Below are 12970 nucleotides of genomic sequence, written 5' to 3'. Positions count from 1 at the left end.
ACCTTGATCTTTAGTCAGTCTTATAAGTCTTCAGTAGAATTCTTCAGTTATAATTCTTTTTGGTCATAATTTTTTTTCAACAAAAAAGAAAACACAGAAATTTTTATACAGAAACTGATTTGCATGTTTGTAGCATTACTGCATCCCATATCTACTGACCTTTCTTTCTCATATTTACTTAGCAAGATAGACATACCTGATTACTTAGACATACCTAGAATATTATAATATTATTTATCTCTAAAGAAGTGTTCCATTTACTGAAGTTAATTCTTTTTGCCTGTTATAAGTTCTTTTCTTGCTTTCACTTCTGAGTAGATGAATTTAAGCCTAAAATTCAAAATCTGTTTCTATACAATACTTAGCTTCCCATACCCCTTTATTAACACTTTTCAGGAATTGCTTAATACCTCTCAAAGTTCATCCCTGCATACTGTTTCCTTGTCTTGCACAGTGTATTTCCAAGTATTTCTGCATTGTTGTGCCTCTTCTGCCTGCCTGCTCTGGTTTCTGTCATTTTGCATATGAGAGATTGTGATGAGAGGATGGCTGCTCAAGCAAGTGAGTGTTGTGATGGAAAAGTCAGTTTTCTAGGTCCCATCGAGGTGAGGAAATGAGGCATCCACAATCACTCCTCTCCACTAGGGGTGCTTCATGAGGCCATGAAGTGGCCAGGAGAGCATGGCTGTGAGGACATTCAGGAGATCCAATCTGGATTTACAGGGTTTTGCAATAAACTAATAGTTTCCATTTTAAAGCAGAGCCATGGCTAAGGGACAGTTTGTCCTACAGAGGCACTGAATGCACTGAGAGGAAATAAATACTTCAGTTGAATTTTGAGATAAATAAAGGAAGCTTCGTATTTGATTTAGAACAGAAATGGTAAAGTAGCAGCTTAAATGTGGAGAATGGTTTTTAAAATAATGGCTTAGTTTTGTCAGTCTGCTGTTTGTTAAGATTGACAAACATTACTGAAAAGATTCCTAAGGAATTCCAGTTGTCTCCAGGTTTTCAGATAAATCTTTCTGTATTAACCCAGTTTTTCTGCAAACCTAAATTTCTGAAACGTACATAAAAAAAACCAAAACAAAACAACCCCAAACAAATCAGAACATGTAATTACAACATTTTAGCTCCAAAACACACCAGATCTGCTTAGCAAGTTTTGCTCATTTCTTTATAAGCCACTCTGAGTAATTTAAAGATGCTCTGAACATAATTCATACAGACACTTAGATTCTCCCAGATCCTATCGTCACCTTTTTCCTTTGGGATCAAAATGAATTGCTCATTTATAACTGTATGCAGCAAAATGTCTGTCTACCTGTAAGTCTGTTCACACTTCCTGTAACACAGTTAATAAAGTTATTGCGAATGTGATTTAAATTAGCACACCTGTATATATTTTACAGATTATATGTCTCAGTTTTGGGTTTGCTAGATTAGTAAGACTGAGAGTGTTCTTTGCAAATCAAACACCCTTCTTGCATTCAAGAAAATATGTAGGGGAACTGTTATCAGTATCTTGAACAGATATATATGTTTCCAGTATGTGTACTGGGAAGTCCAGAGGATTATCTCAAGCCTTATCAACTTAATCTCACATACAAGGCTTTACACAGAAATAATTTTGCCTGTGTTGTTGGGTAAGAACCAACCAGCTTTTTCATATGAGCATAAGTTCTGGTTTGAAGGAACCTCAGGGGATCTCTAGTCGGACCCCCAGCCCAAAGCAGTGAAGAGATCAGGTCAAGTTGCTTAGGGCTGTACACAGTTTTGCCTTGAAAATCTTCAAGGATGGAGACCACATGGCCTCTTTGGGCAAAGCCTGGCTGTCCCTTATGTGCAGTCAGAAACTCTTTCCTTTACTTTAGATTTGCTGTTCCCTTCCCTCCAGCCACACTGCTGTGTGGAGTCTGGCTCTGTGTTCTTGATAACCTCTTCATAGCAGCTATTCCCTCTTTGAGTCAAAAAATGGGGACCGATCACTCAGGCCTTTCAAAAATAACAGAAAATGTTGATAGGTAGATTAGCACCTAGGATAGGACATTGAGGTTTTCTTTTCAGAAAATTTTGTAATGTGTTTTTCTATAAAAACAATAAATACATAGATACCATTTGATTGCGATCTAGTAGGTCTTAACGGGATTATATTTGTTGTTGTGTGTTCTCCTAACATGTTAGGAAAGAGAGTAATGGTAACCAAGGGAAATGGGTCACACGCTTAATCTGAGAGAGGGAAGTCCGTGTTTGAAGCACGGGAAGCTGTGGGACATGTGGCTGCAGAGAGGGCAAAATAGCAATATTTTGAATCCTGCTTTGGAATATTCTTGAGTGCCTTCCTTGGTATGACAGTGACTGAGAATAGGCCCAATCGAGCATATAGTGTTTACATCCCTCCAGCCTCTTCCCTGGGGAATGTGGCAGGAAGAGGAGAAGGAAGGAAGCAAGGGATGATTGATGGGTTTTGAAAAGCTTTTCCCTGCAAGGGGAAGGTTTGGTTACTCTACACATGTCCAGCTAACAAAGCCCTGCTGTAGGCATAGTAGTTGAAAGCTTTGTCACCCCTTTGGTGGTCAGAACAGTGGAGAAAAATCTTGTTCCTATTTTTTATTTAGGAATACAGATTTAAGCAGGAAAAGTAGTCTACCACCACTACAGTTTATACTGCTTTAAGGCAGTGTTTCAGCATGAAATCAGTTTGTGTCATCTGTGACCATGGATGGGGCTATAATAAGACCAGAGCACCGGTCGTCTGCTGGATGTAATACATCTCGGGAGGGCATGGACACGCAGCTATGTTCTGTCTAATTAAGTCACAGGTACATGAGCATATTAAGTTGATATGCTGCCAAAACAAGCAGCATATCCACCCTCTCTCCCCAACCCATTTTTGCTCCCATACTACCTCCTCCATTATGCTGGCACAAGCCACATGCTGAACCAGACAAAAGAAATGATCTGAAAGAAAACTAACCTGATCAGAGGGGATGGGGGGGAAGTTTAAAAATTTCACACAGAATCAATTGTTGAACAATTGCTTTTTTCAGCAATGATGCCAGCTGGTGTTGTACAGTTGGCATGAGGCTACACTTTTAACCAGACCAGAGAGGATGACTTTATGCTAACTTTAAACTTCTGTCCTAACTTTATGCCAGCACTGGGATTACAAATGATCCTTGATCCATTGTGAAATTTGGGTTCTACAGACAGATGGTACCTGATCTGTCATGAAGTCTGTTGGTACAAACTTTCTCCATCAAGCATTTTTCAACAGCAGTGATTGCCACGTGGCTGCAGTGCTTTTCATCCAGTACTAGCAGCCCTTAAACTTATCGTATCAAGGCCAAGCTGAATGAGGTCCATTTTAGGACTTGAAAGAGGAAAAAAAAAAAGGAGGAAAGTTATGCAGAATGTAATTCTACCAAGCGATGGTGCTTTCTTACTGTCAGCTGTGCTCAGCTGGGTTCTGATCAGTGGCGACGCTGTATTTTAAAAATATCCGTGAATATTTCCAGGGAACTGAGTAACTGGAGATTATGGCTTTTGTGGATACTAGCATTATCAGGTGACACTGTGTTACTTGGCTTTTCAGTTATGACTTACCTGGCAATTTTTTGTTTCTTCACAGCTGTTTCCCACTGTAACATTCGTGTTTGTGAGATTAGGGCCATGGTACTACCAGAAAGAGGAAGAGAAACAAAAAGGTGCCTGATGATGCATGTCAGTACCAGGTCTGCTGCAATGTTGTCAGCCAGAAACTCAATGGCTTTACAGAACTGTAACTCTGCACTTCTTAAAAAACTAGATTACCAGCAGCATTGGTTAATGTAAATGTAACAATGTAAACAACACAGAGTAATAGCAAGTAAAGTTGGAAACCTCCTTTGTCCATGCATGCTAGTTTTGTTGCCCAAGAACTGGAAGGTTTCCTAGGCCCAAATTTTGTGAAGAAAATTGCAATTTACCCCTGCCTCTCCAATACTGTTTTGAGACATTAATGAGAGGCTTTGACCAGATGTTCTCTCCCCTTCCGCATCTCTAATCCAGAAAAATTTGAGAATTAAAACCTGCGATATTTATTGCACTCAGAGCCATCATCCCAGCACCTGGGGTGTGACACAAAATCGTCTTTCTCCGCAGAAGCCGGGGAATTGCAGAGTGTCCTGAGCCACCCCGCGGCAGAAGATGCGGCACGCGGGGCCAGGCGCAAAACGCCAATACCCAACCCGACCCGACCCAACCCAACCCGCTTAGGCGCAACCATTGCGCTCCGCAGGGGCACCCGCAGCTTCGCTCCGCGCCTCCTCGGGTGCCGCGCCCCGCGCAGCAGAGGGGCGGGTCTCGGGCGCCGTGCCCGTTCCGCGCTTCCCCGCCGCCACTCGGCGCTGCCTCATTCCCTCCCTCCCTCCTTACTTCCCTCCCTCCCTCTCTCTTTCTGGGCGGTGGTTGAGGCCGGCGGGAGGTGGGATCGGCTGGGCTGGGGAAGCCGGCGACGGGTAGTGAGAGCCCGTTGATGGCAGGCTGGGCGGCCGCTGAGGGGTAGGGTCGGCGCGGAGAGGAGCAGGGCGGAGCGGGGGGCCGGGGTGGGGGGGGAACGAAGAGCCGCAGCCGGCGGGGAAGGCACGGAGGCGGAGAGCGCCTTGCAGCCCCGCCGCGCCGCAGCCCGGCGGCCGCCAAAGTTGCTCCCCATCCCTAAGGGGAGCCGGGGGTCAGGCGGGGCGATGATCTTCCCCAACACCAACAGCAGCGCGGCGGGAAGCAGCCGGACCCCGTATCGGAAGCAGGTAAGAGCGGAGGAGGGGAGTGTTGTGGCTCCCTCCCCCCGTCCACGCTTTCCCCCCACATTCCCCTCGAGGGGCTGGGGGAGGAGTGGGGAGTGGTGGCGACTTGCGTGAGTTGCAACTTGTAGCCTGTTCGCTTCTCGAGAGCTGGGAAATACAAAGACAAGCTAGGTTTTTTATTTTTCCTTTTATTTTTTATTTTCTTGGTGTTGGTTTTTTTTCTTTTTCTTCTTTATCCCTCCCCCCCTCTCTCTTTCCCTTATAAGCTGCTCTGTGACCTTGCCGAATACCCGGGCGACCGCCGCCGGGTGACCTTAGCGGCCCGCCGGGCTGTGCGGGGCGGTGCGGGGTGTGCAGCGGCCGAGGGCCGAGCGCCAACCGGGCCCTGCTGAGCTCGGCAACAAGTTAAAAAGGAGTCAGTGTTGCAACACGGGCCGCAAAGCCAAACTTCGAGCTGGATGTTTTTCGCTCGGCGTGAAATGAGCGAAGGATCGCGGCACTTTTATTTCTTTGCAACTACCCTCCAAAAGTCCTCCGCGGTGCGGCAGGCTTGCCGCTTCTCCCCCCCTTGAAGTGCACAAGGGAAATCCTGTGACATTTTATGGGCAGACAGATCGCTCTGATAAGTTCGGAGCTCTCGCGTCTATGGAACGGGACTGAAAGAGGTATTTCTTTGTTTGTTTAGTCGGTGGAAATAAAATAGTTGAAATAAGTGGGTTACAACCTTGCTGGGCCTTTTCCTCTTTACGTGTTTTAATCTACTTTCCTCCCTCCCCCGTCTTTCCGCCCCCGAAAAAACAAACAAAAAATACCGTAATATTGAATTATTTAGCACAAAGAGTGTTATTTTTCACGGAGTGTCTGATGTTAAAAAAAAATCAAAATCGTAGTTTTTAACTCATTAGAAAGTGTGCCGCGTGTTTGTGTGCCAGAGGGTAAATGGAGTAGAGGTCACTGACAAGCTCCTAGCTTGACAAAGCATGCCAGAAATACTATGGCAGGCATCTTTCCAGGTAAGGAAGAATCCTTCCGTGTCTGCTGCTCTTAGCTGAAACAAGTAATTTGACGGGTTCAGTTAATAATACTGGAGGAGTTGTCCTATTTTGCTCGGGATCAGAATTCATTATGGGTAGAATTAGCAGATTTGATCTCCATGCTGTGCACAGTGAAGGGTTACATAGAAATAATGGGGAAATGGGCTTTGAAATTTTGAACTCTCAGTGCATTGTTGGGATGGTGTGTTATCTGCGTGGCTAACCTGTGTGACAGTGAAAGTGAAGACTCTTGTACTTTCTTGAAGCTTAAAAATGGCTATTTCTCCTTCCCCCCCCCCCTTATTTTATAGAAATACCTTTTTGATAAGAATCGCTGGTGTGTTATCTCAGCAGTACTCCGCAGATGCTGCTTAAGAGTGCATGGAGTTATCTCTGTATCTTGTACTCGAAGTGTTCAAGTCCATACATAATAAAACATGCTTATTGTGTGCGCTGGTTTTGGTTTGTTTTTAATAAATGCCCTGGATACGCCCACACTGATGATCTTGTCTGATGCTCCCGCATACTTTGTAAATGAAGCCAATTTATTAAATACTATGTTCTTACTCTGCCTGAAAGGACCATTAATTACGGAAGGCCCCTTGGGGCCTGCAGTGTTTGTTGGGTGCTGTGCAGGGTATCGGCAGGAGGGGAAGGCAGCGCGGGCCAGCCTGGGTGCTGGCAGAGCTGTGTTGTGCGTGTGGATGTGAGTTGGCCTGCTGGTCTGGAGCAAGCTGATAAGATGCTCTTCTTTTCACAGTGTACTCCTTAAATTCAAAGAGCTAAAAGGGTCGAGTGAATCAGAAAAACAAACAGACCCTTTTTTTCCCCAGTAAGCAGAGAAAGAAATGAATGCAGGGGTATTATGTGGGCTTAAGACCCTGAGTACCAAAGGTTTCTTTTGTTAGTGTGTAGCCATTCTCTGCTCAAACACTTCCTACCTAAAGAACCAAGACCTGTGCCTTTTTTCATTAAAGTCCACAGAAAACTCCTATTAACTTAATTCATGTCAACTAAGGTCCTTTAGAGATTGACTTTCTGATTTCCCTTTCACTCAGGCTTCACCTGCAGGGGTAATCTGATGTCAAACAATGCTGAAGAGTGTTATGAGCCTAATTTTTCAGCTCTTGATAATTAAGAATAGTCCAGATTGCGTCTGCATGCTCTGTGTAACCCACACAATTGAATTATAATTGTGCTTTAGTCTGAGACACTAGGCACTGTTAATGTGGGAAAAGTAGTCTCTCATCATCTCTAAAAGGAGAAATTAGATTTCCTATGCTAACAGCAGGTAGTATATGAAGCTGAAAAAAATTTAATTAAAAAATGAAACTAAAATCTTTTGAGTAGCTTGTATTTCTCTTAGTATTGCAACATGTGATATTAGAATTGTGTTAGAACACTTCAGTGTTAGCATTTTCCTGTTTAATTTTTAAGAGTTTGTAACAGAGTCAGGTGAAAAGACGAGTCATTTACTGGTAAAAAGCTAGGTGATACTAGCATTTATTTTTAAGTGTAATGTACTGTGAAATTCTGCCTTTGTTGAAACATTGGAAAATACTGTCTAGCTACAGTAGTCCAGAGTTTCATTCTTGTTGGCTTTTTGTTTTCTCAGTGAACTGTTTTGTTTTATAAATGAATCTGTGCTTATAGTATTATGCTTGTTATCTGCTGTATCTATTTCAGTGTGTAATGCAGGCATGTAGGAGCCAGTCGACATCCCCATTTTCAGGTCAGATTTGATTGGGTGGTGCCTGATTTTTTTCTCTCTTTTGGAATACTTGTAGGAATGCTAAAATATGGTCTCTGAAGTTGTATTTTCAAAAGGATTTTATGCTTTATGGGCAGACAAGTATGTTAAAAATACTCCCACCAGGCTTAAAAGTTAGACATCGCTTAAATGAGTGACAAGTCAACTGCAAATTAGCTTGAAATAAAGATTAGGTCTACTTAAAGAAATAAAGACACACAGAATCTGCAGTAATAACCTATGACAATACTCATGGCCATGCATCCTATCTGAAAAAAGGTAGGCGTAATATTTTTACTAACAAGGTAACTCGAGATATGCAAAGAATGCCCATGTGTTCATCTGTAATGCGAAGGAAACAAAATGACACACAATTAAAAAAAAACAAAACAAAAACGACACACAATATCCTGCTTAATATAAGCTTTCTTAGCTCTCAGTTTACGTGAATGTGATGGTTTTCTGTCCCTCCTCCCACTTTTGCTATTCTGATGTGAATTGGGAGGCCCTCCTCTGAAGTAAATATTTCTACATTCTGTAAAATTATCATAAATGGAAAATTACGCTTTCTCCTGCCATCTGCTCCTTGAATCTACAGAGCTAGTGCAGCTATTTGATTAGGGATTTAAAATCGCTTTCTACAGGGAGGTTTCTCTGCTCTCAGGTTTCTTGAAGAGGAAGCCAGAGGCAGCTCTGACAGCCTGGGATGGAGCCCAGTGTGAGGTCCCACCTACCACAGCCTGGGTGCTCAGGAAGCCCAGTGTGTCTGTGCTTTTTAACAGCTTTGCCCTGTAACAGTGGTTCTTGTTACCTTTTGGTGAGTGTAATGTTTATCTCTCCAGTGTAAGGAGATTTACATAGTTTGCTGCTTTCAAGCAGATTAACTGGGCGTAGTTGCACGTGAGGAATTTAACACTGATTTGGTGTTTGGCCTCTGTAAGGAGAGGCATACAAAGGTTTTGATTTTTATTTATCTTTTCATGCAGCTCTATTGACATCAAATGCTGTGTTGCAGGTTGGGTTTTGTTAGTTGAAGACTGAGATGGGTTTCCAATGATTGTTAAATGAAGAAAAAAAAAAAAAGCTAAAACAGGCTAGAAATGCAGATTAGCTTTCCTACTGTCTACAGGTTCAATGAATCAAGAAGTTACACCTGCAATCCAATTTTATTATTTTACAGTTGGTGCTGTGTGTGTGGTGTCTGTGTGTGAGGGAAGGAACCTCATTAAACTTGCCAGACCTGAGCATGGTTATAACTTAAAACATGCAACTCTACAGGGCAGTCTGTGACCAGACCCATTTGACATAACACCTCTTATCTGTATATATCTGTACACATGGCGCTGTGGGGTAGGCTGAGGAACCTAAGCATTGACAGATATCTTTGGTTATCTAAATAAATGGGATTAGTTTATTTGTTTCTGATCAGAACTATAGGACTTATGTAATTTTGTGTCATTGGCCTGGGCTGCCAGAATCTATTTCCTTTTGCATTGTATACTGTGTTCAAAGGGTCTGCCTGAGTTTAGCAAGACTCCATTGTTGAACGTTAAGTACCAGCTATTTTGAATTTTTCAGTGCATCTGTAAGATTGCTTATGAAGTTCTGCTTTTTTTCTCAAGGGAGCAAAACTGTTCAGTCAGTGGATTTCTATACTTCTAACACAAACTTGAATGGAAGAAATAAAAGGAAGCAGCTTATCTTTTTAGGCATGATGTTATAGATGATGAAAAAGAATATGGTCATCTTATCGGTATTTAGCAATTTGAGGTTTTTCTTCAATATTTCTAATATGTTGAACAATATATTTTTATCTCTTTGGATGTGTTATTGTTTAAAGTATGTATCTTTGCTATTAAGATACACATGGAAGGGAAAACTAAGTGTGTGTCTTGAAACTTGGCTCTTTTGTTTTGGTTTCACTGAAACTTCCAACTGTTGGAAAAAGTTTTGCTTGAGTTAACACATTTCAGAAGAGTTAGATCCTTTAAACTAGGATTACTGACAGGGAGGAGAGGGGAAGGAAGGGAGGGGAAAATCCTTTCCTGAGAGCTTGAGATGGCTCCTAAAACGTCCGCACAGTGCTGCAACCAAGGAAATAAAAATAATGTTTGTTTGACATGATAGATGCTTCAGTCTGCATTTTTTTTTAAATCTTTAAAGTCTTCACGAAAATGAATCTTTGTTTGTTGCATGAGGTGGTTTATAACAAAAGAAGTCAGTGGAGAATAAGACCTTTTTTTACTGGCTTTCCCTTGAGGCTCTGTTTCCGGCTTCTTATGAATGTTTTTCTCTGTTCCTGCAGCAGATTATTTTAAAAACATCTTACTTGTGGGACACTGTGAAGACTTACAAGGCTGTGGTTCTAATGAAGAGGAGCATATCAGTGTTTTGGTCTTGGATGAAGTGTGTTGGACAGAAGTTTTCTAGAAAGCCAGCAGAACCACATTTAAATGCTCTCAGAATCCTTGTTGAAGTAATTGTTAGTTATTTTGCATACGTTTCAGAATTGCAGTGTAGTGTGGTCATTATAACAGTTCTGCAGAAGCCACTGTATTTGCAGCTTCGTGCTGCAACAGGAAAAGGAAGGGATGAATTTCAAATAGAGGAGAAACACGAGGGGGGAAATCGTGGGTTAGATAAGCACAAGCATCCTAACCCATCAACTTAGGAACATACACACAACAAAAAATCATGTGCTTGTAGGGGGTGGCTGCTGTGATTAGCACAGGTTTAGTTCTGTTTTCCTCAAGAGATTGCAGTTTAAGCAGTGTAGCTGCAGCTTTGTATAGAAACAAAGTAGTTTTAAACTGCAGTTGAAGTAATTGAATGGTGGTGAAGGATTGCTTTGAACAGATCTAAGATGAACTAGGTTCATGTCTGTTTGAATTAGTGTATTTGTAGCAGTTTAAATTTAGTAACATTTATTACAGTTTAAATAGATTTTTAACAATAAAACTTTATACCAGTTTTAAGGCCCAACTATTACAGTAATATTCTCTGGCTTAAAAATATCTGGCAAATGTTTTGAAGTGTTGGAAGCTCTTCAAAACAGGAATGTAGTTACAAAGCTTCAGAACTCTCTCTTGCATTTGTGATATGAGGATATATCTCTGGTCTGTTGCAAAATAAGAGCTGATAATTATAGATATGTGCAAATATATAATAGTATAATACATAAGAATACCTTTTGGTTCATATGTTTTCGTAAAGGCAGTGTTGTTCATTTAACCACAATAGTTTAGAAAATCAGTGGTGTCTTATTTGTTTAAAGTATACTGCTTTAGAAAAATGATGTGTCAAATGGAGTGGGTGTTTTAATTTTACTTACTTTGTTGGTAGAACTGTAGAACTTCGTGAGATTGCAGTGGAAACAAATAATGCATTGTCTGGGGACACTCACTGGGGCTTCATTTTCCTTGGTTCCTTGGTTGAAGAACAGCAGAAAAAGAGCAGGGCAAGGTAAAGATTAAACCTGGTGGTAGTCTGACATCTACCTGTTTGTGAAATTAAATGCTTCTTTACACCAACTAAATATATGAAACTTTATTTTACTATTGATTCTATTTCTTGAAAATATTTCTTATTTGCAGTGGCACTTTCACATCTTATTCTAAGTGGGTTTTTTTTTCAGTTTTTCTTCTTAGATGAGAAGAGGATTTATTTCTTTCCTTGCCTTCCATTGTTTGCTGTTATTTTATATCTGAAACTCTTCTACTATGTGGTGCTTTGTTTCAAGAAAGTGGAAACATGACTCCTTAGGTTAACTACAGCTCATATACTCTGTTGTCTGGGTTCTCTAGCACCACAGTGCTAGGATTCCGCCCTTTACGATATCTGAGGTATGTGTGTGGCACTTCCATTTTTAGTGTGTTTGGGGAGAGATATCCAGGATTCAGGTGTGAGTTTGGGTAACTATTACAGGGAGCTTTTCTCATGTTGTTAATCACTTCAGGGCACTTCTTTCATATCTGAGGTGTTACCAGCTTCAAGGAAGGCTGCTGCCTCTTAGTGGAGGAGTATCCAGATATATTTTACAATCTGAAGCAATGTTGGTAAGTACTTGACTCCTCTAAGATGATTCAGAATCCTTGTTTAGGGTATGTCTGATCCATAGGAACATTATCAGTTTGTGCTTATGCTACTGCAACAATATGAAATTACTCAAAGCACCAGGCAGGAGAGGGTACAGCCAAATGCAGAACCTTGTTTAAAAATCCATGAAAAAACCCATAAAGTTCTTAAAACTTAGGAATGAAAAAACCCCAAACAACAAAATAGTGGTAAGGGAACTGAAAGTTTCATTTACCTTGTGTAGAGCCCTATGGCAGATGACCCCCAGTGTTCCCTGGCAGACTGGTTATTGTGTAACTCAGTTGCCTCAGGTTCTGTTCAGAGACTCTGATTTAAGGCTCTGTGTTTCCTTTTAGACTTAACCCATTTGAAGGTTAAGGGTTAGAGTTTCTCTTTATTTTTTAAGTTAAGTCGGTGATGCCTCTTTAACCAGACCATAGATTGTTTTTTTCCTGATTTGGAGGTAGTAACATCTCTTGGGCATTGCTTGGTGCAATGGAGCCTGTCCAGGCTTTGGAGTGCCCTTCAGCTAAGTACTAAAGAGTGTTGGTATGTTGCAAAGAAGATTTCATGGTATGATGGATGGATTTCAAGTCTTGTGGTGTTTTTCTTTCTCTTCTAACTATATGTATAATTTGCTAATAATGCTTTAAACAGTTGTGTAGCAGAGACTTTTCTCCAGGCTACTATTGGAGTAGGAGAGTTGGTATTATTCCAGCTGGTGCAGGTGACTGGCAGCTGTGTAGCCTGTGTGCCCATCTTTGAGGTGGCCATGGTAACCCATTTTGAACCATTCTTATTGTTACATGCATGCGTTTGTTGTTCTGGCTTAGCTTAGCTATTCACTTAGCTGAAGTTCTAAATAACCTTTTAAAACATGAAACTCTTAACAGTATGTAGAGTACAAGTAACATACAGTAATTTTTTTGTTAACTTGGCCCACTGTGTCTGTGCTGTGGGAGAGAAGGGACAGAGCAGGTGTGCCATACTTCTGTCACCAGAACCGTGCCTCATGCACCAGATAAACCTGGGCTTCAGCAGAGATGGGCACAAAGTTCTACAGATTTCTGTCCAGTATGAAAATAACCATCAGCAGGATGAGAACCTTTGAAGTGTTTAGCGGTCTGTCTTCCAGATGAGTTCAGGAAGAGTTCAGAAAATGTAGCTCTGAATTTTAAGACTCTTGCTTATGCTAGTGCTTATTTACATACCCAGTGGTGCCACTGCCTGTGGTGAGACTACTGACATGAGTAAATGCTTATGGAGATAGAGAACCAGATGACTTTTGAATTATCCCAATGAGAAACCTGAGATGAATAGTTGGTATA

The 12970-nt window shown here is 41.5% G+C and overlaps 1 protein-coding gene across 4 annotated transcripts in view; it reads left to right on the top strand.

The window, feature by feature from the left end:
* The window catches only part of RBMS1 (RNA binding motif single stranded interacting protein 1), a 142539-nt gene that overhangs the window by 47182 nt on the left and 82387 nt on the right, over window positions 1-12970 (top strand). The window contains exons 1-2 of one of the 4 annotated variants that reach the window (XM_030454235.1): window positions 4698-4787; window positions 5051-5449. The exons of 2 other annotated variants lie outside the window; for them this stretch is intronic. Coding sequence is in view for 1 of the 2 variants with exons in the window: in XM_030454234.1 (XP_030310094.1) it covers window positions 4725-4787 (63 nt within the window). In the remaining variant the exon portion in view is untranslated. Of the gene's footprint in view, window positions 1-4610; window positions 4788-5050; window positions 5450-12970 lie in introns of those variants that run through there. One more of the 4 variants, XM_030454234.1, reaches the window with a different exon arrangement.

Source organism: Calypte anna, chromosome 7, assembly GCF_003957555.1.
Source record: "Calypte anna isolate BGI_N300 chromosome 7, bCalAnn1_v1.p, whole genome shotgun sequence".
In the NCBI taxonomy this organism is placed as follows: Eukaryota; Metazoa; Chordata; class Aves; order Apodiformes; family Trochilidae; genus Calypte; species Calypte anna.
The sequence above is the reverse complement of the archived record's forward strand: the minus strand, read 5'-3'. Positions and strand labels throughout refer to the sequence as shown.